This window comes from Linderina pennispora (genome assembly GCF_002104995.1).
Source record: "Linderina pennispora strain ATCC 12442 chromosome Unknown DL89scaffold_4, whole genome shotgun sequence".
Classification (NCBI taxonomy): domain Eukaryota; kingdom Fungi; phylum Kickxellomycota; class Kickxellomycetes; order Kickxellales; family Kickxellaceae; genus Linderina; species Linderina pennispora.
The window spans coordinates 286950-311623 of NW_024468252.1; the positions used below are offsets into that span (position 1 = coordinate 286950).

At 54.1% G+C, this 24674-nt stretch overlaps 14 protein-coding genes across 14 annotated transcripts; 5 read left to right on the forward strand and 9 right to left on the reverse strand.

The window, feature by feature from the left end:
- Positions 1 to 3342: 3342 nt before the first annotated feature.
- On the reverse strand, positions 3343 to 4377 carry DL89DRAFT_256226 (uncharacterized protein; the record flags this gene model as incomplete). Its single annotated transcript, XM_040885426.1, has 1 exon — positions 3343 to 4377. The coding sequence occupies one exon, from the start codon at positions 4375 to 4377 to the stop codon at positions 3343 to 3345; it is 1035 nt and encodes a 344-aa protein (XP_040744693.1).
- Positions 4378 to 4401: 24 nt separating this feature from the next.
- DL89DRAFT_121179 (uncharacterized protein) lies at positions 4402 to 5076 on the forward strand. The gene has a single exon (XM_040883207.1). It carries the CDS (start codon positions 4542 to 4544, stop codon positions 4998 to 5000), a length of 459 nt encoding a protein of 152 aa, XP_040744694.1. The 5' UTR covers positions 4402 to 4541; the 3' UTR covers positions 5001 to 5076.
- A 76-nt stretch (positions 5077 to 5152) lies between these two features.
- DL89DRAFT_274424 (RNA-binding domain-containing protein) lies at positions 5153 to 5824 on the reverse strand (the record flags this gene model as incomplete). The annotated part of the gene is made up of 2 exons (XM_040889185.1): positions 5153 to 5671; positions 5822 to 5824. The coding sequence occupies 2 exons, from the start codon at positions 5822 to 5824 to the stop codon at positions 5153 to 5155; spliced, it is 522 nt and encodes a 173-aa protein (XP_040744695.1).
- Positions 5825 to 6491: 667 nt separating this feature from the next.
- Positions 6492 to 9258, reverse strand: DL89DRAFT_277804 (kinase-like protein; the record flags this gene model as incomplete). The annotated part of the gene is made up of 6 exons (XM_040889468.1): positions 6492 to 6986; positions 7008 to 7651; positions 7740 to 7809; positions 8393 to 8433; positions 8517 to 8598; positions 9247 to 9258. The coding sequence occupies 6 exons, from the start codon at positions 9256 to 9258 to the stop codon at positions 6492 to 6494; spliced, it is 1344 nt and encodes a 447-aa protein (XP_040744696.1).
- Positions 9259 to 9656: 398 nt separating this feature from the next.
- Positions 9657 to 11054, reverse strand: DL89DRAFT_266202 (WD40 repeat-like protein). The gene is made up of 2 exons (XM_040887003.1): positions 10483 to 11054; positions 9657 to 10454 (listed from the first exon to the last, which is right to left on the reverse strand). Exons 1-2 carry the CDS (start codon positions 11016 to 11018, stop codon positions 9746 to 9748), a joined length of 1245 nt encoding a protein of 414 aa, XP_040744697.1. The 5' UTR covers positions 11019 to 11054; the 3' UTR covers positions 9657 to 9745.
- Positions 11055 to 12103: 1049 nt separating this feature from the next.
- DL89DRAFT_256230 (uncharacterized protein) lies at positions 12104 to 12697 on the forward strand (the record flags this gene model as incomplete). The annotated part of the gene is made up of 1 exon (XM_040885427.1): positions 12104 to 12697. The coding sequence occupies one exon, from the start codon at positions 12104 to 12106 to the stop codon at positions 12695 to 12697; it is 594 nt and encodes a 197-aa protein (XP_040744698.1).
- A 103-nt stretch (positions 12698 to 12800) lies between these two features.
- On the forward strand, positions 12801 to 13844 carry DL89DRAFT_121242 (uncharacterized protein). The gene is made up of 2 exons (XM_040883208.1): positions 12801 to 13251; positions 13340 to 13844. Exons 1-2 carry the CDS (start codon positions 12904 to 12906, stop codon positions 13604 to 13606), a joined length of 615 nt encoding a protein of 204 aa, XP_040744699.1. The 5' UTR covers positions 12801 to 12903; the 3' UTR covers positions 13607 to 13844.
- On the forward strand, positions 13845 to 15574 carry DL89DRAFT_121243 (uncharacterized protein). The gene has a single exon (XM_040883209.1). The coding sequence runs from the start codon at positions 14083 to 14085 to the stop codon at positions 15478 to 15480; it is 1398 nt and encodes a 465-aa protein (XP_040744700.1). The 5' UTR covers positions 13845 to 14082; the 3' UTR covers positions 15481 to 15574.
- Positions 15575 to 16532, reverse strand: DL89DRAFT_121244 (uncharacterized protein). The gene has a single exon (XM_040883210.1). The coding sequence runs from the start codon at positions 16248 to 16250 to the stop codon at positions 15669 to 15671; it is 582 nt and encodes a 193-aa protein (XP_040744701.1). The 5' UTR covers positions 16251 to 16532; the 3' UTR covers positions 15575 to 15668.
- Positions 16533 to 17012: 480 nt separating this feature from the next.
- On the forward strand, positions 17013 to 17592 carry DL89DRAFT_274426 (uncharacterized protein; the record flags this gene model as incomplete). The annotated part of the gene is made up of 2 exons (XM_040889186.1): positions 17013 to 17495; positions 17560 to 17592. 2 exons carry the CDS (start codon positions 17013 to 17015, stop codon positions 17590 to 17592), a joined length of 516 nt encoding a protein of 171 aa, XP_040744702.1.
- Positions 17593 to 18295: 703 nt separating this feature from the next.
- Positions 18296 to 18601, reverse strand: DL89DRAFT_222083 (ribosomal protein L35Ae; the record flags this gene model as incomplete). The annotated part of the gene is made up of 1 exon (XM_040884567.1): positions 18296 to 18601. A coding segment is annotated over one exon (306 nt), but the record flags the coding sequence as incomplete, so codon positions are not given.
- Positions 18602 to 19573: 972 nt separating this feature from the next.
- On the reverse strand, positions 19574 to 20269 carry DL89DRAFT_291746 (uncharacterized protein; the record flags this gene model as incomplete). The annotated part of the gene is made up of 1 exon (XM_040890229.1): positions 19574 to 20269. The coding sequence occupies one exon, from the start codon at positions 20267 to 20269 to the stop codon at positions 19574 to 19576; it is 696 nt and encodes a 231-aa protein (XP_040744704.1).
- Positions 20270 to 20897: 628 nt separating this feature from the next.
- DL89DRAFT_221739 (uncharacterized protein) lies at positions 20898 to 21411 on the reverse strand (the record flags this gene model as incomplete). Its single annotated transcript, XM_040884534.1, has 2 exons — positions 20898 to 21130; positions 21207 to 21411. 2 exons carry the CDS (start codon positions 21409 to 21411, stop codon positions 20898 to 20900), a joined length of 438 nt encoding a protein of 145 aa, XP_040744705.1.
- A 538-nt stretch (positions 21412 to 21949) lies between these two features.
- On the reverse strand, positions 21950 to 24539 carry DL89DRAFT_291748 (P-loop containing nucleoside triphosphate hydrolase protein; the record flags this gene model as incomplete). Its single annotated transcript, XM_040890230.1, has 7 exons — positions 21950 to 22079; positions 22123 to 22265; positions 22345 to 22616; positions 22845 to 23508; positions 23701 to 23742; positions 23799 to 23885; positions 24222 to 24539. 7 exons carry the CDS (start codon positions 24537 to 24539, stop codon positions 21950 to 21952), a joined length of 1656 nt encoding a protein of 551 aa, XP_040744706.1.
- Between the last annotated feature and the right edge of the window lie 135 nt (positions 24540 to 24674).

The window sequence follows — 24674 nt, forward strand, 5'->3', positions numbered from 1 at the left end:
CATGACATTGTGCCAGAAGGAACAGGGTCATATGTCTATCATCTGCCACTCTTTCCTTCTTTCTTTTCGTTTTCTTTTGTTTCTCTTAGTAAAACTTTGTATACCTTAAACCCCCAACTATGTAGCAAGCTGTTGCTCTGTGTATAAAGTATGCGTCGAAAAGCATTTTCGTTGAACCTCCAGAGATGAAAGAAGCAACCCAGGTGACATAATATGCAGCCACTATCTCACCAGAGGCTATAAATCACCATAAGAGCTTCCTTCCTGAATAAAGGCACCGGTAGGGTGCACGTTAGGAGCTTTGGCAACAGCTCGCTGCTCTTCTAGCTCGGCTGGGCGTGTATCCATCGACTCGGCTCCGCAATGGCATGTAGTACTTGCTCTGGCCATCATGTGGCAGTGTTGCGAATATATATTCTTGGGGACTGTAGATATTACTATGCCATGTAAACCCGACGAAAATGCATATTCACAACATTCCAAAAAAAAAAATAAATGAAAGAAAAATGGAAGGGAAAGGTACTGCTGGGATCAGGTGACAGTTTCGAAGATTTCGCAGTCGTGCTCGTACATAGTGTAGCAAGAACCCCGGGATACCGATTGTGGCTAATGACACTATCAAATACCCGATGATGTATCTACTACTTGCGCTTCTGTGTGGGGCTCGTTGACGGTTGGTGAGTCAATTGACATTGCGTCATCCACACTGGTGTCGCTGGGCACACAGCGCTGTGATTCTTCAGCTAATTCAGTGCCTTCGAAGTACCAGGTTCCGCATATCCGTAAATGTAAATGATAAAGCACTACTGAAGAAGGAAATGTAGTAGGCAGAGACTATGTACGCAGATGCTATCTATATCGTGGCCATGCTAGTACATAGAAGAGATCTATGCAACTCACAAACTGGGATCAGTAAAAGTATGGAAATAGCGAGACCACAAACCCGAGTCCATTGAATGATTGACCCAGCCCCATGTCAGGTTTCTGCAATTGTGGAGGGTAAGTACATAGACAAATGCAGGTGTTTCCAGGCAACCAGTCAAACAAACCTCCCTACTATCATCAGCCCCAGTATATTTCCTCATTGCGTGAAAAGCATGCATTTTTGTGCTTCTGCATCTTGGGTCAGTCAATAGTACTGTGGTGGACTCTTATACCATGGAGCCTCCTGTTACCCCTGGCGAATATCTACTATTCTGTACTAGAATTGCTCTGCTTGCGATCGAGCTCGGCTGCTAGTCAGCATGGGTTGACACGTTGATAAAAGCATCACAGTGAACTGGTCATTTGAACGTGTCGGATTATTGTTGATGCAGTGGCGATCATGGACATCTCCCATCTTGATGGCCTGCTTACATGACTCGCTTGTACAGCGGAGAAGGCCATGACACTTCACAGTTGGGTTCTTCGATCTCTGGTAGGGCCGCGGGTTGGGAACATGCCGGAATGTCTGCTGCAGCAGCCGATGCGCCTGAAAATGAATCAGCCGCCACTGCTGCAACTGCAGCAGTAGCCTCTGTTGCATCTGATGGCATCTTCGCTGCCTCGTGTACAGCCTTCTTAGCCAATTTTTCGCCCTTTTCTGCTGCTTTCCTTGCATCTGTTGCTGCCTTCTTTGCTGCGTTGATCTCTGTAACCTGCTCACATGTTTTCAAAATAAACACCTGCTTGATTATTTGCTTGTCTAAGCGCACATGGACTGAGATCCATGATGTCCGCAGAGGCAAGCATTGGGGGAGATTTGCCAAGCTGCTCATTCTCAATAAGCTGGCATAGGCGAATATATGCATGCAGATGCTTGAGTGGATTTACCTTGGCATCATAGTATCGGCTGTCTTTGGCGAATCTGTACTTGGCATCATAGCCATTAAGGACTGGTGCCAGCTTGTTGTAGATTGCAAGCACTAGTGGGGTGAGCACACTGAGATCAGGGTGCCTAGAGGCAACTGCCTGGCGGAGCTTCTGTGCAGGTATATAAACATACACTTGACATGCATTATTGAACTCAGCCTTGGACACATTGTCCATTGTACTGTGCAGTGTGTTTTTGCGGCTGCGAATATCAATCAATTTGGCTAGAATCCGCTGTAGGCAAGTGCCATAGTGCAACACAATGTTGTTCTTGTATGCTGTCATCACCTTGGTATCCACATATGTCGCTACCTGATTCATTTCACATACACCATATAGCTCGATATCGCCATTATGTAATAGATAATCATAAATATGGTATCTAACCACATCACAGAAATCTGCGCTCGACAGTTCTGACCTGTCCTTCCGGTTGACGAAATCCTCGGCAGATATGACAGTCTTCGCCTTCAGATTGTAGTAAATGAATAAATAAATTGAACGAAAGAATCCCTTTTTCACAAATGTTGCAGGGTCAAAGGCATCATTGTCTGCTAGCTGATGGAGTAATATCCATCGTGCAAGCAAGTATGTATGCTCTTTGATGATATTGACGCTGTGTACAAATTGCTCTAGGCGGGGCAACATAGAATCACGGAAGCCAATACCACCAAGTGATGTCTTTATGACAGTAGTGCTGCGAGTAATATTCATTTGAGAAATTCAATAGGCAGTAAGAAGAGAAATGATGCTGTTCAGTTTTGCCTTATTGCGTATGCATAGCATTAAGAACTTTTTATTAAAAATGATCTGGCTTGCATGGTTCTTGGGGTCCTTAGCACTGATACAGACTCTTGAATAAGTCTATACAGACTGGATCCATTGTGGCCCAAATACCACTGCTTACGCATGTTCATGAGACAAATTAATTTATAAAATAAATCTATAAATATTGTATGACTACTAGAAGAGCTATATGGCCTTATTCAATAGGTGCTCATAAATAAATATCCTAAGAGTATTGCGCAGCCAGTGATGACCACCATGATGACGCCATGGAGGTTATCAGGCCGACCGACAATGAGAGCAGCTCTTGCGCTGAACTAATGGAGATAAGGTAAAGATAAAAGATATTCTAAAGTTCAGTCTCATTTGTACTGTCGTTGCAATGGGTCTTATGCATCTTCGAATGGAAGTCGACACTGCTTATCCAGCTGATAGTCAGCACACAGTAATTTTCCCAATGTAAGCATCTACATTTTTGCATGTCACATGCATACCACATGCGCTGCACATGTGTCACCGTGTCAGGATTCTCCGTTCACAGCCAGTAGTGAATGTCGAACACACATTACACTTGGAACGCATATATTTGCATAATGAACAGCATAAAGAGAGGTGCTATAAAGTAGTATGCGAACCGCCAGGAAAACGTGTGGCAGGAAAGGATAAACAATATACATGAAGAGCGCACACTATTTTTGGATCGTCTCACTCGGGGATATGAATGGTGACGTTTCTTCCCATCTTGAACTGGCACTCGGGACAGATGTGGACCTTGCGCTTGAACATCTTGAGCTGCAGGGGCAGCGCAGCCAGCGGATACGCAGCAGCAGGTGCATTAACAGCGACCACGACTGCGGCGGCAGCTGCAGTTGCGACGATGCTTGTGGTGCCAATTTCGCGGGAAATACGTGTGCGCACCTGGCGCTTGCATTTTGGGCAGCGCACGTACGCCGGATTCGTGTTGACCTGGGCATAGGCACCCTGTGGCAGCGACCGCGCGCCGCGCGCGCCGCGATTAAACACAGCGTTCGGGTCGTCGACAACGCTGACTGCCGACGGACACACCCTGTTGTCGATGTCGGTGCAGATTTGCGTGATCAGACCGACCAGGCCGTGGCGGTTGTTGGCAAAATTCCAGGCTGCCGGGATGAACGCAGTCGACTGCGAGTACCGGTTGTAGTTGCCATGGCGGTTGTCGCGGCGCTGGCTGGCGGGGGGCTGCGCGCCGGTATGCAGCTGCACGGCCATTTCATCATAGCTTGCTGCCTCACCGCGCACCCCGGGGCTGCTGTCGGCGTGACCCGCATTATCATGCCTACTGTGTCCATTGTGGTTCTGGTCCTCGCGCGATTGCCTGTCGCTTCGATGCTTGCGCCTGTGCTCAGTTCCCGAACTCCTACTGCGGTGGCGCTGCTCTTTGTCTGCATGGCTGCTCTGGTGGCTGCGAGACGACGAATGCTTTTCCTTGGATTGGCTGCTGCGATGCTGCTGGCTGTCGCTGTGACGGGGACTCGAGTGCTCATCTCTGCGTTGGCGGCTCGACTGACCCTCGTTGTGGCGGCGACTCGAGTGTCCCTCTCCATGGCGGCTACCTGAGCGATGCTTATGCTCAGAGCCCGCACTAGGGTATTGGGTGTCAGGAGTATACCCGTGGCTGAAAGTGTTGGCGGAGTACGCGTTTTCCCCGTAGCGGGCTTCAGGGGGATACTCGGTTTGGTATCTGTAGTTGGCAGTGGCCATCGTGTGTCAAATGTGTCTGGTAGGCTTTAGGGCGCTTGGCATATAACGTATTTGCAAAGGCTTTCGGTTTAAAAATAAGACGAGAGAATAAACTGGGATGAGTGTGGATTCAGAGACAGAGAATAGGGCGCTCTTCTTATAAAACAAAGGTGGAGAAAAGAGGGATGGAGATGGGGGCAGGGAGTGCGAAATTACAAATGGACAAGAGATTGCCAGGCGTGCATACCACTGCCTTCGCTGCGCTGTATCAAAGTTGGGGATGCCGCCCAACAAAAAGAGGATATGCGAACATGCCAGCCCAATGTATGCGGAACCACCTGCGAACAATACATAGGACCCGTGTAGTTGCGGAATTACGCCAAGAACCAAGACCATGCCACACATTGCAGTATGGATTTTTTGGACAGAGTGAACGAGACCCGAGTCCCAGGTTCGAGTACCTGATACTGCGATGGCACCGGGGCAATTGGGAACCACATGATGTGCTGCCAGTTCCCTTTTCAATACCCACCAACAGTACACCTGACGTGCATCGGGACGATCCGCTAGCATCTTCGGGATGGGCCGCGGCCACCATGACACTCTATTCCAATATGGTGCCATGCACATCCTGTCAAATTTGAAGTTTATTATCCGAAAGGACAGGAGCTGTCTTTGCGCTGCGCGTTCAGGCATGCGCTCAAAAGGCAGATCTCATACACGCCTGCATGACTTTTTTTGGCATATTCAGCCCCCGCACATGCGCTAGTATTGACGCAGCTACAGCGCCCCCCATCTAGTCTTGCGGTGTGTCGGCCATATCGTCATCCTGCTGGCTCGACGCATCGCCCTCCTGCTTGGCTCGAATATGGCCCCACCCACCTCTCCCCTCGTCATACTCCTGCCGGTACTCGTCTCTCACCTGGCCGCCCGACTTGCCGCGTCCAAACTGCCTTCCTTCCTTGAATCCGGGATCCAAATCCGTCCGGATAACCCGGTCGTCGAGCTTGGTTCCGTTCACGTACTTCATGCACTCGAGCGCGCTCTCGTGAGTGTAGTACTCGACAAAGCAGAACCCGCACGGCGTCTTCTGGTGCCGGTCCAAGCCCATGATGATGCGCTTCACCTCGCCCGCCTTGGAAAATATCTCATAAAGCTGCTCCTCCGTGGTGTAGAACGAGAGGTTGCCGACGTACAGGGTCGACGACTTTTGCAGATCGGTTTGCCACTGCGACTGGGTGCCCTGGTATTGGTGGTCCTTGTAGGTCGACGGGCGGTCGAGGCGGGGGACAATCGTGAATGTCTCGGTCTCCGGCTGCAGGGCTGTTGCTGATGGCTGTGACCATGGTTTTTGAAGCTGTGGGGTGGGTATATATTGGCAATGCACGGCATAACGGCTTTTAGCAGCAAAAGTTGAAATACTTTGTATCACGCGTGGCCGGATTATGGGCCTGCTTTCGCCTGCCATGGGGCAGGAGGGGTTTAGTACCCAAAGACCTGGCACAGGTTCCGCACCGTTCGCACATGCACCAGCGGAATTCATGGTTGGCTGGGCACCATGCATTGCGCATGTGCCGGAAAGACAACAAAAAAGGAATGCCCTTCAGAACCCGGTGGCATGCGATGCTATGTCTGAAAGGAGGGTGAGGGATATTTGTTTGAGATATAGAAAGAATTGAAAAGAGGTAAAAGGCTGTCTGGAAGAAAGCATGGGTTATGTATCACAAATAGGGGAGGGAGAGATAGTATAGAAAGAGAAGGGGACAGAGGAGGGCAGACAGCAGGTGGTTGAGAGGAAAAGAGACTGCTTGCTCGACGATAGTGATGAGAAGATGGTGTGTGCATCTCTCGCTTCCCTGCGCACCACAGGAGAGATTGGCGGAGGTAGGGAAAGGAAGTCGTATCGTATCGTGAAACATGGGAATGTAGAGAGGGGCTTGGTGCGAAGAGAGCGAGAGAGGCACTGCGCACACAAAGTGCAGGTTTGTGCACCAAGCAAGTCGAGCAAGCCGTGGAGAGCACGTTTTAAAGGGGGTGTTTTTACTTGTGTAAACAGAAATGCCCGACATCCATCGGCAGCGACCTCTCTTCCCTCGCTGGCCTGCGGTTTGGTCCTTGCTGGCTTCCTTCTGCTCTTAGACGCTGCTTGACGAGCAGCAGCCAAACGCCGACTTGATCTTAAACATGAAGCCGTGCTTCTCGTTCGACTCGTGGTGGCGGAGGCCGGTGCCCTGCGCGTTCATCACCGCAGCGTCAGTCGAATGGTGGTTGAGTCCGTTGCCGGCCTTGCCAGCCTGCTGCGCGTATCCGCCATTGCCAAGCTTCTGGTAGTCGGTGGGCTTGGCCTCGGCAGCCGGGGTGGTGTTGTTGACCTGGTCGCGCGACACCTTGCCAGGGGTCGGCGTGGCCGACTGGTCCAGGTTGGGAGTCGACTGGACGCGGCCGTTGGGGTCAAAGCTGTGCATGGCCTGATTCGACACGTGGTTCTGGTTCTGGGCCTTATAGGCGCCGGATATGCGCCCGCCGCGGTGGCCGCCGCCCTCCTGGCGCGCAGCCGACACCGCAGCCGAGCTGGCAGCGTAGCCGTAGCCGTTGTTCAGCAGCATCCAGTCGTAGACGCCGTCGTCGGTCTCGCCCATGTTGGTGATCACGCTGTCAAACAGACCGCGCAGGTAGTTGTAGTCAGGGGTCTCCTCAAAGGCATATTTCCGGACCGTCGACAGATATGTGGCGAACTCTTGTGGATACCCCTCGCACAGGTCGCGCACCGGCGTGTGTTGCTTGCGCTCGCCAATCTTCTCGTACTTTTGCTTGTTGGTGGCGGCCTTCAGGCCCTGCCACGGCAGGCTGCCGCGCAAAAAGTACATGAACACGTGGCCCAGGGCCTCCAGGTCGTCGCGCCGCGACTGCTCGCGGCCCAGGTGGGTGTTGATGCTCATGTAGCGCGCGGTGCCGCTCAGGCTCTTCCGCTCCCTGTAGGGGATGTGCTGGTGTGTGCGTGGGTCACGGTACTGCTTAGCCATGCCAAAGTCAACCATGAACACCTTGTTCGCCGTCGATGTGTGCGGCCGGCCGATCAAAAAGTTGTCGGGCTTGATGTCGCGGTAGATGAGGTTGTGCTCGTGCACAGCCTGGATGCGTGTCAGCATGTTCTTGGCCAGCATCGCCACAGTCTTTGCCGAGAAGCGCCGCCTGCACATGTCAAACAGATCCTCGAGGCTAGGGCCCAGCAGATCGATGCAGAGCACGTTGTACAGGCCCTCCTGGCCAAAGTAGTAGACATTGGGGATGCCATCTACAATACAATGGGGTTTAGTGGTAAAAATGCGTGCATGTCGCATAGGTAACTGCTGGTGCCAAATGGTCTTACAAGCTTTACATACCTGTGCCAGACAGAATCCGGTAGCTACGATACTCGTCGCGGAGCTGGGGCGCCTCGCTCTTTCGCGGTTCCTACAGACAAGCACGGTGTTAGCTAAAGCTGAAACAAAGGGGAGCATTCGTTTGGGCGATGACGCAGCCGCGATAGGCTGGAAGAGGACAAATCAGTAGTAGCAATGCCAATGATGCGTGTGGGGGAGTGGGCATTGAGATAGTGGTGTGTGGGGGGTGGGGTTGGCAGTCGCCGCCATTCGCTACGGGTCATGTCTCCACCACCGTGCAAGCACCGCACATCGCAGACCCGACGTGAGAGGAGGGACCACATGGGCAAGAGAGAGAGCGAGAGGGCCGATGCAATTAATGAAAGCCGCCGCCGCCGCCACCTGGCTGTCTTTTGTCTACTGAAATCAGTAGCAATAAAAAGAAGGCGGCCAAGAATCAGACAAAGCACATGCAAAAAAGAGCCAGCGACAGAGGAACAAACTCGCTCAATGCAACCGCATCCTGGGAGGAAAACTCTTTGACACCCAGGGCGCCACCGGGCATTTTGCATGAGCCGTTCCTGTCCTGCTCACAGTGGAAGCATAAACAACCACAACAACGACAACACGGCCCAGGATATAAGAATAAAAATTGACGCAGTAAGGGTACTTACGAACTTGATAGCCACCGGCCTGTTGTCGAGAAGGTTGGTGCCTAGGTACAATTTTGTTGGGTTAGTTGCTTGGTGCTCTGCGTTTTTCCCATGGGAGGAGTGGTTCTGTCGAGAGGGGCCCTACCTTCGTAAATAACACCAAAGCTTCCCTCGCCGACCCGCTTGCCGACGCGGTAATGGACGCCAACCACATTGGGGCTGGCATGCTGGAGCTGATTGCGACGGGTCACCATTCTCTTGTCGTTGGCACCAGGCTGAGCACGATACTTTGAGGCCGGGGTTCGCTTGCTGCATTCCGCTGGGAGAAACTAGAGATGACAAAGTGTGACGTGAAAAGCTGGGCTACTCTTTGCTCACGGAAAAAGTCCCTTTCAAACGAGCTTTGCAGCGCTTGGGCGAGGCTTTAGTAGAATGGAATTTTGTGTCGGGAAAATGAGAGGGAGAAAAAGAGGGGTGGAGGAAAGGGGGCGGAGGAGACACGGAAAGTTTCTCTTTGCTAAGCTCTCTGGCCTAATTGTTCTTCCGAATGGCCCGTGGTGGTTGGAATGGAGAAAAATAAGAGTATAGTATGAAAAGTATTCAGGAGCTAGTCGAAGGGAAAAGAGAGAGCAGGCGCCGGCCAGTGCCTTTGAGGGTTTTTGCTTAGTGAATAATAAAAGTGGAAGTGTTTGGGAAAATCGCCCAATTTTTCCTTGGGCGCCAGGCGTGCAAGGACAGGAGTAGTTAAAAATAATAACATGGCCCCTGGCTGGTGCTTGCCGTGTGCATGCCACCCACTGGCTCGCGCGCGCTTTGGGGGCAGGTGGGCTTTGTCAACACCCGGCCCCTCCCTTCCCCACCAGCCCTCTCTCCACAGCCCACGCCATGCCCGCAAGAAGAGACATGGGCCACATGGCGAAGGCTGACACACCTCCTATCTCCTCCCTGCAAGTAGTGCATGTTCGCCCAAGCAGAGGACTGTGACACAAGATCATCATTCCATGGCGGAACCTTTCTGCTGTAATCCCGGAGGACGGGGCATTTTTCCAGCTTGCAATCAGCGAAACGTCGAATATTTATAGCGGACCCGCCGATCTCGCATCGTTATCAGCTCACTCAAACGGAGCCAACTTTGAAGCCAGTCTCGCGCTGCGCGGGCTTGGGCAATCGCAGCAGCGACACAAGCGACCCAGCCCGGGGTGATGTGCGTGGCCAGTGACGTACCGCGCCTTCCATCTACATGCATATACATACACATCCAGCGGTGCGGGGGAGGGCGAGTGATCTCTGCCGCAACACGCCCGCAGTCTGTTTGGCCGTGCTCCCGGTGATGTTTATTCGCCTATACTATTCACTAGAAATTGCTGGGCTGTGCTACTCCTGATCGTACTGGCTGTTGACCGAGTGGATCCTCAGCGATCCGCTCTCGCCACCCGTCAACAACAGCTCGTTGTGCCAATCGATCGCCAGCAGCTTCTTGCCCTTGTCCTTGGCGTCGGTGGCCGCCACCGTATACAGGGGAGTGCGGCTGCGGATGTCCCACACCTTCACTGTGCCGTCATGCGAGGCGCTGGCCAGCATATACGCCGACTTGGGCGCCCAGGCGACGCCCGACACAAACCCCTTGTGGCTCGTCAGCTTCAGCTTCACCACGGTGCTGTCGTCAGACCGCGGATCCCACAGCCGCAGCGAGCGGTCCGCATGGCCCGTGGCGACAAGCTTCGAGTGCGCCGAGTAGTCCAGATCAAGCACCACCTTATCGCACAGATTTGTCGACAGGTTGACGCCCGACGCGACGTCCCAGGCGCGCACCGAGTGGTCCCAGCCGCCCGAGAACACCTGCGACTCCTGGTCCTTGTTGAAGCACACGCATGTGACCCCGCCAACATGCCCCGCCAGCGTGCCGATGGCCGCCTTCGTCACCACCTCGCCCATCCGGCTGCCCTTGCGCTTCTTTGCCTGCGGCTGCTCGCCGACCTGCTCTGACTCCTTCGGCACCGCCAGGCTCCAGAACCGGATTGTTGCGTCTGCCGACGCCGTCACAAAGTGCGTGCCCGACGGGTTCACCACCACGCCCTCCACGCTGTCGGTGTGCCCACGCGCCGCATAACAGTGCCCGCTTCTGCCCGTTCTTGTTGCCCCACGCAATTGCTGTGCGGTCCTGAGAGCCCGACAGGAACTCAACCTTGTGCCCATCCACCGCCTGCACACACTTGACCGCAGAGTCATGCACCTTCAGCTCCTGCTCGCACTCGCTCTGCGCATTCCACACCCGCACCACGCCGTCATACGAGCCGACGACGAACCTTGACGAACTCGAGGCCGATACCGAGCTGATCCAGTCGTCGTGGCTGTACGAGGCGATCTCTGTCGGCGGCAGCATCGACTCCACATACTCGAGCGTCAGGATGTTCTCTGCCGACAGGCTGTGCTCCTCCAGGTACGACGCAATGGTGCCGCGCAGGAACTGTCCGTCGGCCAGGAAATCAAACGGCACCCGCTTCTCGTTCCCGAGAAGGTGGTTCACGATCTCTGACAGCCCATACCGCTGCACACTCTGCGGCACCATCATCGGGGCGTCCGAAACCGCATATTTTTCCTGCTTGGCTACCAGCCGAATCTGAATTTGTGCCGCGTCGCCGTCCATTTCTGCAATTTCTATATACTGTTTGTGAAGGGAAATAGAACAACCTGCATTTTTTTTCTTTGCTAGCAGCCGATCTGCCGAAAAAAAAACGAGAGAAAAAATAGCTGATCTGGATTTGGTGATCAGACTGCAATTACCATATATGCCATCGACATGCCGTTGACATTTGGAACTGATACCGACGGCCGTGTGGGCACGCAACAGCGCCTGCGCCGGTTCAGGCTTATATGAGATGACTGTGAAGAAGCGCCGATTGTGCTCCATGTGGAGCCCATTGGACACGCTTATATTTTCTGCGCACTACCCAGGGGTCCGGATGAACAACCGCCCCCGTGTGTCTCGTGAACCCTAAAACTAGCACTCCGCCTCCCAGGAGGACAGCACCTGTCGGCCACATTTTAACCAGAGAAATTGTTAATATACCCGCCATATGCGCTAGAAACACCTGAAAACTATAGACCCTATTCCGCGTGCCGCCCGACCAGAAAATTACCTTGACCACATATTGCCCTTCCAGAGCACCACACCAGTTCCCCTCCTTTCTTATCTGCATTCGACACTTGCATTTTTATCCTGCGCACATCTCCTGGCAGGAAAGGAGAGACACTACATCTTCTATCTCTGAAAGAATGACTGGCCGCAGCTCACACCACAAACAAGACTCGTTCTCAGCGCAGCGAGTTTTCCGATCTGTTCACTTTTGACAGCAGCGGACACCCGCGCCGCTCCCGCAGCCGCGTGCACAAGTCTCCTCCCACGGGCCGTCCAACGCGTCCACTGCCTGTGCACTCGCTCGACAGCTACCACGACATGGGTCCACGCCGCGGCCTCAGCACCAACCACCGCCGCTCTCCCGACAGCTACAAGCCGCGGCCCCCCGGGCTCCGCGACCACCACAGCCGCTCGGGCTCGGGGTCCCGCCGCAGTCGCATCTCCCCCTGCATGCCGCCTATGAGCCCAAAGCGGCCGAACGAGAAGCAGATGCCGCCGCCATACGACGCTGCATACCATCCTCATGGAAGATGATCTGGACGAGGAGTTCGAGGATGCACTGCGCAAACGGCGCATCAAGCGGATCGTCGTGTATGTCATGTATGCAGTTCTGGCAGCTCCTTGTGATACTGGGCTGCTCGCTGACAGGATACTTCTTGAACCCCCGCACGCCCACTATCGCCCTGCATAACGTGTCGTCCCAGGAAATGTCCGAGAAGAAGTTCAAACTGCTGGGATCCAAACTGCAGTTCCACATTGACCTCACCTATCGCGTCCAAAACGACAACTACTTTGATATGTACATTGACGACATCAGCTCCGCCGTATTCTGGCCAGACACGAAATTCGCCCTCGGCGGCGGTCGCCTCAGCGGCATTAGGGTGCCCGCCAGACGGATCGCCGAGATCAGTATGCCGATTACCATCCGGTACGACGTCAAGCGCGGCCCGCCACCCATTCTTCTGGGCCTGGTTGAGAGCTGCGGACTGCACGATGCTGGCATTGGCGAGATGAACCTGGAGGTCGAGCTGCAGTCAGACTACCGCACAAAGATGAAGCAGTCGGCACTCAACACCGGCAGACAGATCGTCACGGTAAAATGCCCGGTGCGCCATCTGGCCAACCTGCAGATCGGTGACGGAACGTCGGGCAACGTCGGCGACATTGTTCGCACCCTAAACGCTTAGCCAGGCAGAGGAGAGGAGCGTGGGGCAAATGATTGCGTGCTTTATTCTTCTACTTTGTTTGGTCGCTGGGCCTCAGCCGCCGTTTCGACGTCTCAACTTTTTTTTTATATTTTCTAGCTTTCTTGGGTTCCCAAATTCCCTACTTTTGCTCTTCCTTTCCCCTCAATTAAATTTTATTACACACAGCTACCAATTCCAACCTGTAAATGAACGTAATAGACCTGACCTTTGAGGACGAGGGCGATAGCACCGCCACCCATAGCGCCGGGGCGGAAACACACGACCTTACACGCGAGCCTTCGGAACCCCCTGTCGACCTCCATACCAGCGACAGACGACCTGTACGAGGGCTCAAACGGAAGCGGCAGAGCAATGCAGTAGAAGTGATCAGTCTCGACGACAGCCAGTCGCAGCTAGAGTGTGTTGTTGAGCTAACAGACTCACCGGTCCATGTCCCTGACAGTCCGGCGCCAACCGGCGATGCGCCAGAAAGAATGCAGCATACACCGACGAAGCTGCGCAGGGCAAAGAGACCCAGACCAGACACTGCAGCGGTAGGTATACAGGCACACAGGGCAAATTCAAAATGCAACTACCACAGGCTAAACGTGTTCTTTCTATATTTGCTGCTTATTGTGATAGACGGTGGGGTTGCCGCAGCCACAGTCCCACCAACCGGCTAGGACAATCACACCCAGACTACAGAGCGTCTATATGACACACACCAGCACAACATCGCCCGGATTCGCCCCTTACTCAGCCAGCCCGTCACAGATCCGACCACGGTCACCACAACCGCCTGTTTCGCTGCAGCCATACTCGAACAGCACAAGCCGAACAGCATCGCGGCCGCATACTACCCTGCCGCAACTAGCCATATTCCAACAACCAGTCACCATCAACACCTAGACAGAACACACCTCGACCACCTGAGACATCGCGGCTGTGCATGCTGGGACAATTGCGTGCCGTAGCCATGATATCGAGCACTTCAATCTACTTCCGCGAAGGCGTGCAAATGAGCATTCCTATCGTGCTGCAGATGCACCCAGGGACATCGCAGGAAGTTGATCTCTTCGACAAGCATGGCAGCCTGGTCGGCACCCTGGAAGCAGCTGTGGCCCGTACAGTGTATATACTACTGAAGGACGACCTGCTCAAGGTCACTGGCGTTATGCAGGGCCCACTAAAGCACAAGGTGGTGGCAGGCATCGTCCTGTCGTTCTACGTGGTTCAGAGCTTGGCCCGCGACATCATTGAGGCACTCGAAAAGTCCAACATCTACCTCGACCAGTCATCAGACGAAGCACAGCGCTTGTTGAGAGAGCTTGACGCGCAATGCAATCCCGGTTACGCAGCATCTAAACTATCGCTACAGCGACCCGATGTACGCGGAAGATGGACTAATGGCTGACCGCAACAACTCTGACGTGTCCATGCCGAGCGTGTTTGCCGATATGGGCCTGCACCCGATCCGGGTAGATGGCAGCATGGGCACAGGCTACTCGGACATCTACCAGCGGTACAGAGACCGGATGCGTCGGCCAGGTGGCGGCGGCCCCAGCCTACCGGCCAACCTGCGCGTCGAACGGCCCGGCGGTGGCACTGATGGAGACCCAAAGGTGCGGCTGCGCAATATCAAATCGACATTTGTCACACTGCTGGATCTGCCAGAGAGCACTCAGCCACGCCAGGTCCTGACGCTGTTGAAGCGCCACCAGAAGCAAGCACTCTATTTCATGGAGCACCGCGAAACCCACGGCGTTGATATCGGGTCACTGGAGCCTGCACCTGCAGAAAAGCACAAGTTCCCCAAGCTCTGGATGCCGATCGCCGGGACATTGGAGAGAACCGGACAGCAGCACTATAAGAACGTGCTGACGCATATCAAGTGTCTGGAGATGCCCAAGTCGGTGCTTGGCGGCATCCTGGCCGACGATATGGGCCTTGGAAAGACGCTTTCGATTATCTCCCTGGTTCTCAAGCTGCCAAGCCAGCTGAAGCGGTGCCACCGCATGAAGTTCATTGACGATGGTGGCAGTCAGACACAGACGTCGAGTAGCGGAATGAGCAGACGGAAGCGGCAACGGCAGCGTGGTCGTGCTAGGATTGCAGGTGGGCGATCGGCGAAGCAACAGAGAGCCATACGATCGGCCAAAGGCAAGGAGCCCGATCGCGGCGAAGGCGACGGGAATGACAGCGACGATTTCTTGAGCATGGATGGACCGACCCTGGCAGGCCGTGGGCAAAGTTACGACCTGCTATCGGATTCCGAGGAAGAGGGCTTTGTTGCTGACCCCCTGCTGCTGCCACCGCGCAAATCTGGCCTCATAAACCACAATGCTGGCTCAAGCTCCGACGCAGGCGGCTCGTCCGATCTCTCTGACATACCGACACCCGACGCAGACTTTGATTACCGCGACGACATTAGCTCGTTTAGCGAGTCGCCTAATGAGGATCCGGATTCGGACTCGGGCAGCGACAGCGACCTGTCTGTGAATCGCCCGATGACACCGCCGCCAGAGTACGAGAACATGATGACCAAGAAGAAGGAGCAGTGCGAGCGCACATTTGACGAGAACTACCACGGCCGGTACGCAGGTGGCACGCTGATTGTCTGCCCGCTGTCCACCATGGCCAACTGGGAGGAGCAGCTAGCCCTGCATGTTCTGCCAGGAAACTTGCGTGTGCTGTCCTACCACGGCAGCAGGCGGGTGCGCAATCCCAAAGCGTCTGTGTCAGTACGATATTGTCCTGACTACCTACGATGTTTTGCGCAGTGAGTACACCACGGAGACCAAACAAATGGTTGCCGTGACCACTGACGACGACCCGCAAGCATCACGGGTGTTTGATGACAGCACAAGTGAGGAGACTGACACGCAGTGGTACCAAATCCCCGAAACCCCCTATGTCTCTCCCCTGCAGGCTGTGCACTGGCACCGTGTAGTGCTCGACGAGGCTCATACCATCAAAGAGCGCCGTACAGCAACCAGCCATTCGGCACATGCCCTATCCGCCGACCGTCCGATGGTGCCTTACCGGCACACCAATCCAGAACCGCCTCGACGACCTCTACAGTCAACTGCGCTTTTTGCGTGTTGTCCCGTTCAACAACTGGAAGGTGTGGCTCACGTATGTTGGCGCCCCGTTCCACGAGAACCTGCGGCAGCTGTCTGGAGACGGACTCGAGAATTTTGAGGAAGGGAACATCGGTGCCAACCGGGTGCAGCGGTTGATGCAAGCATTGTGCTTGCGTAGGATGAAGCAGCAATACGACACTAAGACGCAGAAAACTATGGTCGAGCTGCCCCCCAAGTTTGAGGTCATCCGGTGGCTTGACCTGGCCGACGGGGAACGGCGGCTGTATAATATGGCTGAAGACGTCGCCAAGAACAAGTACCAGGCGATGGCGAGCTCGGGCACGCTGCTGAAGAACTATATCCATATTCTCAAAATCATCCTTGCGTCTACGCCAACTGTGCACACACCCGAGGCTGTGGTCGGAAGATAAGTGGAAGGAAGCCAAGGTCCTAGCCGTCGATACGGCCATTGATACACAGGAGCAAACGCAAGTGCAAAGCCAGCAGTCGAGCCAGTCCTGCGGCACAGCCCGAGCAGCAGCCCAAGGATGAGAAGCCGGTAGCAAAGAAAGAGGAGAAGCCAGCCAAGGCTGAGGCCAAACCAGAACTCGACAGTATCAGCACCCGCGTTCTGTCGCACCGCACCAACGTTAACCGTCGGCAAGCAGCGCAACTATGGATCTCACGCCAGCGCTCACAAGGATACATGGTCAGATGCGATTACTGCCGGGAGCTTGCACTGCCGCCAACATTCGCCATGTCATCGCACTCGCGCTTTGCTCCAACTGACTACCCAGGCCCAGCAATCACAAGATGCATGCACCTGGCGTGTTCCCAATGCCAGCATGTGCTGCTGGGCGCTGTGCCAACGAACCCAGAGCAGGAGGCGATCTGTCACAGCAGCGACGGCGACTCCCTAATCGAGTGTATGCTGTGCGATGGCATGCTGGGTATGCGTGATATCCTGCATCTGCCTACGTCGTTTATACAGCAGAGCCAGCGCATGATATCCAGTGGCAGCTCGCAGCCTGCTTCAGCCGCCGTGCCGCCGCCGAGGAATGAACCGGCACAAGAGGAGCGGCAGGATACAGAGCAGCAGGATGAGATTACGCGGCTGTGCAGCGAGTATGATACCAGCACAAAGATTCTTGCACTGATTAGCGATCCTGGAAAAGATCCGCAACCACAGCTGGATCTCGGACCCAGACTTCCGGGTGGACCAAGGCCACTCGATGGTAGTTGAGCGCGTAGCTGAGCTAGCCGAGTCGCCTGAAACTGCCGAGAAATCTGTTGTTTTTTCGCAGTGGACGGCCATGCTGAACCTGATCGAGCCCCAGCTCAAGCGGAACAACATCCGTTTTGCTCGCCTCGACGGCACCATGTCGCGCATGCAGCGCACAGCAAATCTTGCCAAATTCAAGAACGACCCCGGCGTACGAGTCCTCTTGGTCTCACTGAAGGCAGGCGGCGTTGGACTGAACCTCGCGTACGCCACGCACGTCTTCGTGATGGATGCGTTTTGGAATCCGAGTGTCGAACACCAGGCTATTGACCGAGTACATAGACTCGGCCAGACCAAGCCGGTGTCTGTTACGCGGTATTTTGTCAGAGACAGCATCGAGGAGAAGATTCTGAAACTGCAGCAGCGCAAGGGCAAGATTGTCGATATCTCGCTGATGGACAAGGAGAGGGCACAGAACCCTGATTCTTTGCTGGTCGGCTGAGAACGAGAATGAGGAAGAGCTGAATATCGGAACCGGTGCTCATTCGCGTCAGCAGCGGCTGGATGATCTAAGCATGCTGTTTGGGTGATACACGTTCTGCTATCAACATCCCAATGTAGTCATATGCCAATTACCGGTGTCCGAACAAACGCTTCCACTGCGTATTCTCACTGATGGACAGTGGTAGCCGGTCGAAAGGGCTCTGGTAGGGATAGAGAGCAGTCCTGCCTTGCATGGCAACAAGAGAGACATCAACGACCGCCTTCGAACCTATCTCCTCTTCTCTTATTCTCAAAGTACAAACGTCCTTTTAAAAGCCAAAGCACACAACCCCAGAAACCTACACCCTGAACCATAGTGTACGCGCATACATGGATGTTTGTGAACAATCAGCAACATGATATATAGATCCACCATCTTGCAGTATTACGTGTGGGGTTAGAAGGTGACATCGAGAGGATCGACTAGCATGTCAAGGAGAGTAGCTAGCAAACGAACTATCTCCCAACCCTCAACAGACTACATCACTTTCAAAGCTCAGTGAGGTTCTGAAGCATGGCTCAAGAAGCGGGTTTCCGCAGCCGGAAATATCCCAGTATGCGCGTTCATGACAGCATAAGCAGCCCCTTCAGCAGTAAACTCGAGCCATGACGTGCATATATGCTGTTCGATACCCTACGTATTGGCACATTCGTACAATATAATAACATATCGACACAACGCATAGTACGATGATTTCAACGTCCTTGTTGTTTCCAAAAAGAAAGCTTTTTATACCCTAGTACACCAATTTAGATGTTCGAGGGGTACATCATGACGCGGACCGAGACACCCATGGCGCGCGGGGGCAGGTTGTGGCGGAACTTGGCGCGGACCATGCCCGAGTTACCGTGGGAGCGGGTAACACGACCCCAGATGCAGCGGACGTGCGAGCCGTTCTTGGCGGTCGGGGCGCGGTAGACGAAAGCGACGCGCTTGCCGAGGTAGAACGAGGTGTCCTCCTTGACGGCGACGTTCTCAATCTGGAGGAGAGCGGTGCCCTCGTTCTGGCTGCGCTTACCGCGCTGGAATCCAAGGAACTTGCCCTTAGCGTAGAGACTACAGTATGAAAGGAGAATGCGTGCCAATTTAGAAAGTGTCCGATAGACTGCCTCTGCGCAGCGCCGTTTTCGAGGTCCCGCTGTCACGGCACGGCTCAGAATAACGCTCTCTCGCTGAGCTCGAATCCCAGGGTCTCAGCCTCATTCCGGCCAGCGCATTCCATCTCGCGCTTGGTTTACTCGAGGGAACTGCGAATTCCTTCCCCCAACAAATTCGAATTCTCTCCCTCGAGAACCTGGAAATTCGAGTCCGCTGGAAAATATTATCCTCTGCTCTCGACCGGATCCATTGCCCCTCGAGCATCCATCGTCTGTCTGAACGCGCGAGACTTACCGAGTGTTCTGCATGTTTATTCCTAGCGTCAAATGGAGATATGGAAAAAGATGGAACGTATAGTTTCACTGCCAATGGATTTGACAAAACAGCCAGATCACTTCAAGACCCATTTTGAGATATTGATCCACTGATTATATCGGCAGCAGTGCTGATTGGTCTGTGTGATTATATCATAGCGCTGGCGTAATCAAGGCGGGCGTTGAAAACGAAATGTGCAAATAAGCAGGCTGTGGCTAAAGCGTCGGACACATTGCTGCATCTGCTACACATGTTGAGGGACTTGGCATGTAGTCTTGGAGGGCCCACGCTGTATAGAGTAGTTGGGTTTTAATGGCAATGTTGAGCAAAGCGCAAACTGGATACAGATGTGCTGCACTATTCTTTCCCTTAGCGTAACAAAGAGGACAACAAATGCTTTCTTCAGTTTACAATTCTCTTTCGCACCGACTGTATGAAACCAGTACCGACTTAGTACTCGACTCGCATCACCAGCCAGGCGTTTTCGGCAACAGCCCTGTCTTTTTGGCTAGCAACCAACACATGTGCGACAAATAGCAGCACTATATTGAGGAAAAGAACCGAATCATAAAAGCACAGTTATGAGAGTCTAGAGGGAGAGCCTATCCACGCCTTCATTGCTTGAAGTAGTTCTCAGGATCGTCCATAGCGCCAATGTATGTCGGCGCCTCGGATGGGGATGAGTGGCCGGTGTGCGCCTGCTGGGCAAACACATACTTTGAGCGCGACCAGCGCCACCTCTCTTCGTCATTGCGCATAACCAGCACAACCATGCCAGACAGCATCGCACCCATGTCGATGATGACAAAAGAGAACAGACAAGTATACACATACGACAGGTAGTCCTGGGCATACGACTGCACGACCCGCATGCATCCGTATGAGTCTTCGTCGCAGCTCTTGGAGGCCAGCACGGGGCTGTCTTGTGGACCCAAGTACCCGCAGCAGCTGCCGTTGTCCTGGAACACCTGCTTGACCGAGTCCGGCCACAGCATGCGCCAGTTGTATGCGTACATGTCGTTGGCGTCCAGCGTGCGGTACCACACCCAGAGGCCCACAGAAACCTCGGCCAGAATCAGGAGCACGATTGTCCAGTTGTAGAACTGCAGAAACCGCTTGCGCCGCAGTGGCGCTAGCGACCCGACAATGCCTGCCAGCGCACTGATGATGATGTAGGCGCCCACAGCATACAATGACCTTAGCACATTGTCGGTTACGATAACAACGCGCCGCGATTCGGTCGCTGTGCGGCTAAAGTACACGGGCACCACGATTGCTGCCGCGCCTGTCAAGATGTACATCGTGGTCATGATTGAGAACGCCCATTTCACGCCTCGCTGGATTTGCATAGGCCCGTTAAGATCCAAAACGCCCATCGTAAAAGAGATATGTCGTAACTGGAGAACACAAAGGAAGTAGAAAAAAGTAAATGTTGTAAGCTTCAAGGAATGAACAGGAAAAATGATAGTATGTGGGGGAGCACGAAGGAGATAATAAAGGAGACCAGCACCTTGCTTCCTCAAGAGAACGTTAAAATAGACAAAAAGCTGAATGCAAAGGAGAAAGAGATGCGAGGCGAAAGAAAAGACTGGCCCTCTTTCGCTGTCGGCCAGCGATAATAATGCAGAGGGTCCGCATGGTGGTGACAACAGGCAAACTTTTGCACCTCCTTTGAAGATTCGCGGCTCTTTCTATTTTTGTCGCAAAGCTGGATCTGCGAATAGCCCGGTGAGCCGACTTGCTGCTTTCAAACCGCGCTTTGGCTCATCCGGGAAATATGCTAGCAAGCGTCCAGACTTTCATTTACCGGCGTGGGCTTAGCCATGCGGTGCGTCCTCCCTGCAGGCAGGGGTGGCCGGCTCCCAAATACAGAAAACACAAACAAACGCTTTGTTGCAGGCTGTTGGAACAAATGTAATTGGCGAAGAAATAATACACTCATCCATACATCATCATGTCCTTGAGCTCGCTGGCCGATTTTCTGTCCTCCTCGCGCTTCTTCTCGAGCCACGACGGATCGTCGGATGGCAGCTCGTGCCGGCACATCGGACATGTGTTGTGCAACTCGAGCCACGGCTTGATGCACTCGCGGTGGAAGTAATGTTTGCATGGCAGCCGCGTCAGCTCACAGTCTTCGGCAAACTCGTCGTTGCATATCGTGCAACTTTGATCTACAGCGCATCTGGAAAGTTTAGCACAAGCATTCTCGGCAACGCCCACCTCAACAAGCGCATCGCTGCTTACCACTAGTGTCGCTAGCCTTTAGCACCGGCAGGCGTCGAATAAACTCGCGCGAAGCAGGCGGCGGGCCCGTTGCATTGGCGCTGGCCTCCTCCATCAGCTGGGTGATGATGTTGTCCAGGAACTGCTGGTGCTCGGACCCGCCCTCGTCGTTGTCGCGGAACTCGCCAAACATGCGTGCTAGGTTCAGGTACCGGTCTGGCGCCGCCATGCTGGCCACGGGCGTGTGCGGGTTGGTTGAGATGTTCATAAAGTCGTCCACTACCGAGCTCATCCACCGCCCACGCACAGCTGACCCTGCGCCCTCATCCTGGCTGTCCTCGTGCTCTTTGATTCCCAGCTCTGCTACAGCACCAAAGGCAGGAAACACAAAGGCTTTTGAGTGGTGGCATACTGCCCTCCGCATATATACCGTCGAGTGTTGGGAAATACGTACAGTAGTAGGATGCCATGGTGTCGGACTACAATGTTTGCTAATAGGATTGCGTCGAATTTCAAGCAGGGAGGTCCTGAATTGTTTTATTGTCGGGAAAAGTAGAGCAGAAAAGAGAGAAAAGTCTGGGCGTACAAGCACTCGCGTGTGCAAATAAACTCGCATTGTTGGTGGTGGCGTCCTCTGGCAAGTGCTGACGTATGTCTCACCTCGCCAGGTGCAGACTCCGACTGCTAGCGACTTGATTTGTGGAGCTCCGCAACACATATATTCAGGGATGCTGGATCCCAGCGTCTGCACATAAAGGGGTGATTATTTACGACGTCATGTAGGTCTTGGGGTCGATGTTGGCGGGCAGCTCGGTGACGTTGACCTCGAAGCGCTCCTGCACCGACTCGAGCACCGACTTGTCCTCCTCGGTCGAGACAAACGGTGATGGCGAGACCCTTGGTACCGAAACGGCCGGCACGGCCGACGCGGTGAAGGTACGCATCAGCCGAGTCCGAGATATCGTAGTTGATGACGATGTTGACGCGCTCGACATCGATACCACGGCCAAAGATGTCGGTGGCGACCATGATGCGCTTGGTGAAGTCCTTGAACTCCTTGTACTTGGCGATGCGCTCCTCCTGCTGCATACCCGAGTGGAATGCAGATCGACGGGAAGTTGCAGCTGTTCAGCAGCTTGTTCAGCAGCTTGGCGCGCGACACCGACTTGACAAAGATCACGACCTGGTTGAACTCGAGCGAGTCGAGCAGGTCGCTGAGCTTGCGGTTCTTGTCCTTCTCGGTCAGGGTGACGTAGTACTGCTGCAGACCGTGCAGCGTCAGCTTGGCCTCGTCGTCGACAAAGATCTCGCGCGGGTCCTGCATGAACTTCTTGCACACGGGGCGGATCTCCTTGCTGAGCGTAGCGCTGAACATGAGCACCTGCTTGTTGTGAGGGGTCGCAAGGAAAATGTCCTGGACGTCGCGTCTCATATCTAGAAAGTTGGCAATACAATGGAGCAGTTAGTAAATATGATGGGGTTGCAATGCAGCAAAGGACACAGGCATTCTGGGGCTGCTGTGCGGGTTAGTCAGATTAAATCCTTCACATGTAGTGATCCTGTGAGCTTATATGCGGATCTTTTCGAAGAGCTGGGTTTAATAGCAATATCATCACTTAAACCGCCGACAGCAATGGGGACACATTGGGCAGAGCAACTTACCAAGCGAGTCAAGGACCTTGTCGCACTCGTCAATGACAAAGCTGTTGACCGAGCTCAGACGCAGCGACTTCTCGCGCACCAGCTGGAGGACACGGCCCGGAGTGCCGACAACGATGTTCGGGCACTTCTCCTTGTCGCTCAGGATCTCCTGGTCCTTCTTGATGGCAACGCCACCGTAGAACACCTCAGTCTTGATGTCCGGCAGATACTTGCTGAACCGGACGTACTCGTTGCGGATCTGGAACGCAAGCTCACGCGTGTGGCACAGGACAATGGTTGACACGGCGCCCGGAACCGGCGTGATCTTGTTGAGCGTTGCCAGGACGAACACGGCGGTCTTGCCGAGACCGGACTTGGCCTGGCACAGAACATCGTTACCGTTGATGGCGGCAGGGATAGTCTCCTGCTGGACCTCCGACGGGTGCTCGAAGCCGCAGTCAACGATGGCACGCAGCAGCTCGGGCTTCATGAGGAAGTCGCGGAAGCTGGTCGAGTGCACACCAACATAACTGCCCTTGTTGTCCTTGCCGTCAGCCTTGGGGGCAGCGGCGTCGTCAGCCTGGGCGGCGTCATCACCGCCCTCGGCGACCTCAGCATCGGCGGTCTCGGTGGTGGTGGTCGGCTGGAGAGCCTCCTCCTCCTCCTCGTCGTAGTCAATAAGATCCTCAGCGTGGATCGGCCATGGTTAATAAAGAACTAGTCAGAAGGAGCGGCCACAAAAGTAATGTGTATGAGAGCGAGAATAAAGGAGAGGAACGCAGCGAGGTGTTTGGGGGTTAGTAAAGGGAAAAGAGAGAAAACGAACGGCTCCTCAAATAACAACAAAGGACCGAGAAGCCAGAGCGAGCCAGGTCACAGCCGACGCGTCCGCCGTGCGCATAGGCGCGTCGGCGCCAGTCTTGGAGATCAGGGCAGCCGTAGACACCGGGTCGTTTGCCCAAGATCTTACGCGACCCCATAGGAGCCGCGCGAAGTCGCGTCGAAGACGAGGCGTGATGTGGTCCACGCGTCACCGCATAGGTGTTTCTTGGTCTTGCTCAGCTGGAGTCTCGGGCCTGAGATACTAGGCTGGACATACCTTTTAGGGGTTGGTTGGTTGGTAGAAAGGTGAACTTGTGTGAGTAGGGAGTTGTCGAGATTTGACAAGATGAGCCCGAGATTCAGAAAATGTAATTGAGCGGATAGAAAAAAAGGTGAATAAAATACAGAGAGCGGAGTGGTATTCAGAAGAAAAGGCGCGGCCAGCATCGCCAATCGACGCGCGTCCTTTTAAACCCATTTTCCTCAGCCGTCTCAAGTGCATCCAGCGAAAATTTTCGCAAAGTCGTTTATTGAACCGAGCCGGCTAGTCAGAGATGCACTGCGAGCCGGCTACACGCGGTTAACCCTGACCCACGCATTGGCGCGAACGATAAACGCCTTCATCTGCACGTCGGTCTGGCACCCGGGCTCAACGTCTCCGTCGTACTCTTGGAATATGCTGGCCATGGTCTGCATGCCCTCGATCGCCTCCTCAAGCGTGCCTGCAGTGATTTTCATGATCGAGCGGGAGTCGAGATTCCAGTATCCGCCCATGCGGCCCAAGATTTCGCGGACCTTGGTCAGACAGACAAACTCGGATTCGAGGGCTATGCTTGCTTGCTCCAGGCTGAGTACCTGGGCGTACGAGAGGTTGTTGATATGGACAATTGACATTTGATACAGGCGTGGATAAAGTGTAGAAATACGATGCTGAACTAGAAAGAGCGGCTGGCCTTCACCGGAAATAAAAGCAGGGTTTAAGACTGGCCACGCTTAGCATGGCCTGATGATAGCGTAGCCTGTTCCTCG

Bases quoted from the DNA above. Each gene is read 5' to 3' on its own strand.
- DL89DRAFT_121179 (XM_040883207.1), top strand. From the start codon at position 4,542: ATGGAGATGGGGGCAGGGAGTGCGAAATTACAAATGGACAAGAGATTG.
- DL89DRAFT_266202 (XM_040887003.1), bottom strand. From the start codon at position 11,018: ATGGACGGCGACGCGGCACAAATTCAGATTCGGCTGGTAGCCAAGCAG. The intron at 10,455-10,482 runs GTTATGCGGCGC...GCACACCGACAG, and splicing joins AACGGGCAGAAGCGGGCACT to CGTGGAGGGCGTGGTGGTGA.
- DL89DRAFT_121242 (XM_040883208.1), top strand. From the start codon at position 12,904: ATGAACGTAATAGACCTGACCTTTGAGGACGAGGGCGATAGCACCGCC. The intron at 13,252-13,339 runs GTAGGTATACAG...TTATTGTGATAG, and splicing joins CCAGACCAGACACTGCAGCG to ACGGTGGGGTTGCCGCAGCC.
- DL89DRAFT_121243 (XM_040883209.1), top strand. From the start codon at position 14,083: ATGTACGCGGAAGATGGACTAATGGCTGACCGCAACAACTCTGACGTG.
- DL89DRAFT_121244 (XM_040883210.1), bottom strand. From the start codon at position 16,250: ATGGCCGTATCGACGGCTAGGACCTTGGCTTCCTTCCACTTATCTTCC.